This window comes from Eurypyga helias, unplaced genomic scaffold (assembly GCF_000690775.1).
Source record: "Eurypyga helias isolate BGI_N326 unplaced genomic scaffold, ASM69077v1 scaffold10950, whole genome shotgun sequence".
NCBI classification, from domain to species: domain Eukaryota; kingdom Metazoa; phylum Chordata; class Aves; order Eurypygiformes; family Eurypygidae; genus Eurypyga; species Eurypyga helias.
Window position 1 is genome coordinate 134,046 of NW_010226314.1, and position 6,146 is coordinate 140,191.

The 6,146-nt window shown below is 38.7% G+C and overlaps 1 protein-coding gene across 1 annotated transcript in view; it reads right to left on the bottom strand.

The window, feature by feature from the left end:
- Positions 1-2,845, bottom strand: part of LOC104510396 (transmembrane protein 117-like) — a gene marked incomplete at its 3' end in the record, with an annotated part of 134,021 nt that extends 131,176 nt beyond the window's left edge. The window contains exons 1-2 of the mRNA XM_010152635.1: positions 2,653-2,845; positions 1,536-1,668 (exon numbers count right to left, since the gene is read on the bottom strand). Of these exons, the coding sequence (XP_010150937.1) occupies positions 1,536-1,668; positions 2,653-2,845 (326 nt within the window). The remainder of the gene's footprint in view (positions 1-1,535; positions 1,669-2,652) is intronic.
- Between the last annotated feature and the right edge of the window lie 3,301 nt (positions 2,846-6,146).

The window sequence follows — 6,146 nt, forward strand, 5'->3', positions numbered from 1 at the left end:
CTCTGATTTCCAGATATGAGTCAGCTTTCAAAATCATTAATGCTTTGTCTAACAACTACAGTTTATGGAGCATTAGAAATACCAAATATAGCTCTTAAAGTTCATGCAAGTCACAGCATGACTATGTAAATAGGGAAGCCAGAAACCTACAATGCTCCCACCCTCTTCATTTCAGGGATCATTATTCTGCCTCTTATTGGGCACTTATTTATATTTACCACATCATTACTGTGATAATTTTCTAAAACACTCAGTGATTCTGCTGCTTTACCTTCCTTGCTCGAATCAATACATTCAGTCTTCAGTCATAACCTCATGATTATTAGCCCAGCTGGTCAGCATTTACATACATTCAGTGACACCCAGTCTACCTCCTGCTCACCTTTTGGTTTATGTCACGTTGTTAACAGGACTTTATACACTGCTTATTTTTGTTGACACACTTAAAATCTGTTACACACCACACCAGGGCCCATTAAATAACTCTTCGTCAGACTTGTTGGTATGGCTCTCATATGCGTAGAATCATAGAATGGTTTGGGTTGGAAGGGACCTTAAATATTACCTAGTTCCAACCCCCTTGCCGTGAGCAGGGACACCTTCCACTAGATCAGGCTGTGCGTCCAACCTAGCCTTCAACACTTCCAGGGAGGGGGCATCCACAACTATTCTGCTAAGAAGACATCACTCAATTATTTGCACTGTTCTTCAGCTCATATATACACTGGGTTTCTTATTTTATGCTACAAGCTCTTCAGATGCTATCTTATCTTTCACAAACATGATTGTGGTTTTGTCCAATTAACTCATTTTGTATGTATTAGATAACTAATAATGTAGGTTTCCTCAGGAAAATCAACACATGAAAATGGTGTCAATTTTGAGATAACAGGAGAAAGCAAGCCTTCTTAAGCCAGAAAATTAATATAAGAAACTCCATTTAAAATAAATCCAGACATACTAAAAAGATACCATAACTTTGCCTTGTCAGAGCACCTTACGGGGAAAAAAAGATTTTAAAGAATATTTTTAACAAACTGGACCAGCAAATATTATTGTATATAAGCACAATAGCATTATACTACACATTTCATGTTTGTGTTTTGAGTGTGAGCTTCCTCAAGTTTGTATGTTTCAATTTCTTTTAACTCTGAATTCCTGAGTATGCACAATAGTAATGCTTATACTTTCAAACTACTCGGCCTTCGCTTCAGATCAAATGTGCTGAGCTACAATTTTGTATTAAACAAAAAAAAGAAAGGATATATTATTCATTAGTACCTCATGCAATAGTTGCTATCATTAGTCTAGGACCCCGTTTTTTATAACTGATATTTTAATCCTCTTAGCTAATTAACCAATTAAATTACTATTCTACCTAAATTCAGAGAGCAGAGGAATAAAATAAGATAGTGAATACTACTAGTATGTTTACATTTTGGTAAGCTCTTGTTCACTGTAAAGCAACATAATATGAAATTTCCAGTAGAATATATTCTGAAGCAAAAAAGACAGAAAGAAACTCTGTAACTCACCTCATATTCCCTGCCATGATGAGGAAAAGATTATAAATGTGAGAAAAAATGAAGAGGAAGAGGATGGTACTGAAGAACATTGTCATCCAAGATCCGTGGTCCTCTCGAAACATTTTCAGACGGAGCAACTGACCTGTGGTATGAGTATTATCAGAAAGCATGTTTTAGTCAGTCTGTAAATACACGTTTACATGACTAAAAGAAAACTAAAAAAAACCCAGAGTACTAAACCGTATTTCTTCCTATAACAAAATATTCCACTGTGTGTGAGGAGGGCAGATTTAGTATCATGCAGCCAAAGTACCCTCTGTAGTTCACCATGAACAGATATTCCTACAAAATTACAAGATTGCTTCCCACAAACTGATGAAAAACTGGTTTGAGCTCTTAGAATTAGAATCAGTGAGGTAGAGGCCTGAAGGAGTCCACATCACATCTCTGGTACCTGATCAAAATGTGGCTGTGGTTTTACATAGGTTACATGTGACTGTACATGCTTGTTAAGCAGCTTTCGGTGTGTCCCTGTTTCAGCTACTAATATCTCTACCCAAGCTGCTGTCATGCTGGCACAGCAAGCTGAGCAGTCATTCACAAGTGAACAAGGGCGGGGAACTGACCATTCTAGAAAAACAGAAAATACACCTTTTTTTGTTTTTTTCTTTCATTGGAATCAGTTCCATCAACCCGCTGACCTTGAAGCTCAATGAACAGTAGTGCTTGGGAAGGATTCATGGACTGGAAGGGCAATTGCCTAAACGTCCCTGTTTTATAGAGCCTAATACTCCAAAACAAATGCCACAGCAGGGAAAATCTCATGGAATTAGTCTAGACTTCACAGCAAGAGCCACTTCTTGGTGGTATTTGAGCAATGTTTTGAGAAATAAGTCTATTTATAAATTCTGAAGTGTCATAAGTACCTCAGGATGTGTACCTCAGTCTCATTCAGCCCTCTCCTTTCCTAAAACAAATAGCCTCTATATTTGCTTCTGCAAGAATACCCTATCACCTTTTTGTCTTTCATCTCTAAACTCTTCAGACACACTGTTTATTCACTGTCTGGAGGTTTGTTTCTCCTGCACCTCTACAAGACTGGTACAGCCCCTCGAGCGGTTCTTACCAGAATTTCTAACGACGGCTTTGTTATTAAAGCTCAGCCTTACTAATTCTTCCCAATCTGGGTGAGTGTCATGCACCTCAATGCAATTGTTCATACTCTTCTTGACATCTTGACCTCCTTTTGTGTTCACATCTCTGTCCTCTACCAGCTCTCCTTTGTCTACTGATTTTAGCAGACAGTTTGGGTAGCTCATCATCCCTCATACTTGCACTCCCCTATGAATAACAGTATCATTGTTTTATCGTGGGTTACCATAGCTAATCTTTTTTTCCAGACAGAATTTTTCTTTTCTAAAACCAGGTGAATTTTTTAATGTGTTCTTCAATTGTTTGGGGTATGGAAAGCCTCACCGGTGCAAGAGATGGGAATTTGCTTTTGCAGGGCAGAGAGTGCCACAGCAGAAGCCTGGCAGGGTAAGGAAAGCAACTGATAGATAATTCAGGCAGTAAGGTGAAGGACAGCATCTAATGAGGAGATAGTGTAGTCAGGTACTAGAAGATGTCACAACAGGAAAAACAGAAGGAAGATGAGAAGCTGGACAGGAAGTACCAAGAGAGGTGATATAGCAGACTGAGAAGTGGAATGATCTGGGATGGAGGCAGTCTCTGAGAGCTGCTGTCGTACTACAAAATCTAGGGTAGAAACCTTGAGGGAACTGAGGTGCTAAACTGCCAGTATGGGTTGGTGAGGAGAAGGTTACAGTGACATTGGAAAGGGTTGGGAAATGTGACATCTTCATTAGGAAAACAGAGCTCTTGAATGGACCAGCATGGACTTGAGGGCATGAAGTCTTTGGTAATTGCAGGATGAAGAAATGGGCACTCGGCTGGAAGAAGGGAAACAGACCCTCTGATGCTCTGGTGAGGAGATGGGATTAGGCTGGGAGCAACAAAATACTCAGGAGAGTGGCTGGGGGAGCGGGGAACCTGTGGGATAAAAAGTCTAGTTTCAGCATGGATTATGGCTGGACAGATGCTGAAGTTACAACGTGGGGGAAATTAGTAAGAAATAGAAGGTGTTCATTCAGGGAATGAAACAGGAAGATCCCAGGAATGCTGTGTGCTGCTGAAGACTGAAGATGCACGATTGGGGCAGGAAGACTGGAGGACCTGGAGCAGACCTGGGCTAGGGGCTGAAGTGGCAGGTAGGATTTGAGCTCTGGAGTAAGCAAAGTCGGAAGATGGGAGTCACCTGACAGGGCTGGGATTTTGCAAGGATGTGGGAGGAACTGTGGGGCAGCAGAAGTGATAGGTAGGTAGGTGGGGTGAAGCAAGCTCTGTGATGGGGTGAGAGCATAGGTCCATGGTCCAGTCCAGTACTAGGGCAGCAGTAACAAGGATTCTGGCCACGAAGAAAGGGGAAGAAAGCGATGGTGCAAACACACACCTACATGCCCATGCCCCTGTATTCCTCTCTTTCACTGCTGGAAACAATGACAGCCCCAGGCCTGTCTAGACTGGGATGTGCAGTAAGTCTGTCTGTCCTTCCCTAAAAAGCAAGCAGAGGCTGCTATGGCAGTAGCAATTCATCCTGACTTACTGAGAGGAGGGGCTTACTGATAAAAGATATCTCCCTTGCAGTTTGACACCTGCTCTCTGAAAAGCTGCCATTGCATATGGAACATTACTGAAACCTTGGACTAGAAACAGTACTCGCAAAATAGTCGTGATTTTAGAAGGTCCAGAGTAATGGAGAGGAAAAGCACTGCTGGGAATCTAGACTTCTGTAAAATAAGTAATTCCAGCCTTTCTAAAACAGGTAAGAGAAAGATTTATTAAGAATTAATACCTGTATTTTCCAAAGTAATATGATTTTCCCTAAAATATATTTAGCTATTACACACCAATTAATACGTACACATACATATAAATTTCATAACTTTTTAAAGTACTTTTTCACAAATATTGTCTTTGGTAGGAATATTCTTACACTTTAACTACCCTACTATAGCTTATGTTTGCTATGTAGGACTTCATTAACTCTCAAGTAAGTATGTGAACATCGTTTTTTAATGAAAAAAAGAGTAGCTTAATCACAATACAGATTGAGTCATTAAGAAGAAAGGAATTGGATATTAGCACAATCTACTTAGCTAGCTGCATACAAATACTGCTGTATGTTACTTATTGCATAATACGCTAAATGCAGTTGAACCAAAATACGTGAAATGCTCCACTTAATATTCACATTGCATACCAGTTCAGTTGAACATAAAAAGGAAATATATGAGATTATTTACCTCACAGATAAGATGTTAAAGTAACAATTGCAAATAACACTTGATATTTTTATAACAAAACCTAGGACTCTGTAAAATGCTTTATTAATTTGTTAACTCGAACTAAAAGCATACGCTTTGAGAGCACGTGTAACAGAAAAATATTGGTGTATAGAATAGTCAGAAATGCAGAAAACCTATTTGGTAACTGGATTAGATTTGTACTAGGTTCAAATACAGCTGCAAACAAGAAAATAAAATTCTCAGAGTAATCCCAACAAAGAGAATAGTTCATGTAAAATCAGGACTTCTATAAAGAAAAACAAGCAAAAGGAGCAGGGGACAAAAGAGTAGATAAGGAATAAGATTACATAAAATAAACTGTTAACTCAGTTTAATTTTTTTTTTTTTTAATTCCTAACAAATTAATCACTTTTTATGAATTTGTTAAAAATGTCCAAAAAACCCCACAGGTATTACAGGGAAGAATATGGTTCCTAGGATATATTTACACATACAAAATCAGATACTTTCTAAAAAAACAAACATGCTAAACCTAATAGAACTTTGCAAATACAAGTCAAATGTCATATGCATATGATCTTTGCAGCGATGTATATGATATATGCAGTGATAAACTGTGAGCTACAATTACCTATATACACAAATCAAGAATCTTTGCAATGACACAACGTTTCTTAGCTCCAAAAGAAGTTTCCTTAATAAGTAATTCTTTACCGAAACAAGATATTCTATCTACTCCAAGTCTTTGGAGGCCACATCACAGGTACAAGTGGGACACGTGGAACTAGAGGCTTCAGCATTCAGGGCCTTGCAACAAATCAGGCAGTAAATCAGCTCATCAGCTGAAACCCTCTTACTTTCTATAATAGCGTGCAGATGCTGCTGGGGACAAAGAGAGAGGAGCTTGTAGATACTCATTTTTAGTCACATATCTAAGTTGTATTTCTTTCAGATCCAGGAGAAGAAACAACTCAATAAGCAGGTACAAAAACTGAGTCAATCAAACAGGTCACTTTTTTTTAAACTGAAACTTTTGTAGCATACACAGTCCATAAGATGGTTGGATTCATTAGACTGCTTCTTAATGGAGAAACATGAAATTCTTACCCATGAATTTAGCACAGTTTCTTGTCTTAATTATGGGTGATGGAGCCCATAAACTTCAATCTTTCCTGGGCATATGTGTAGTATTCTAATACAAGCCCTTCATCACACCAGAGGTATTCCTTTAGTTTTGGATGCCCCATCATGT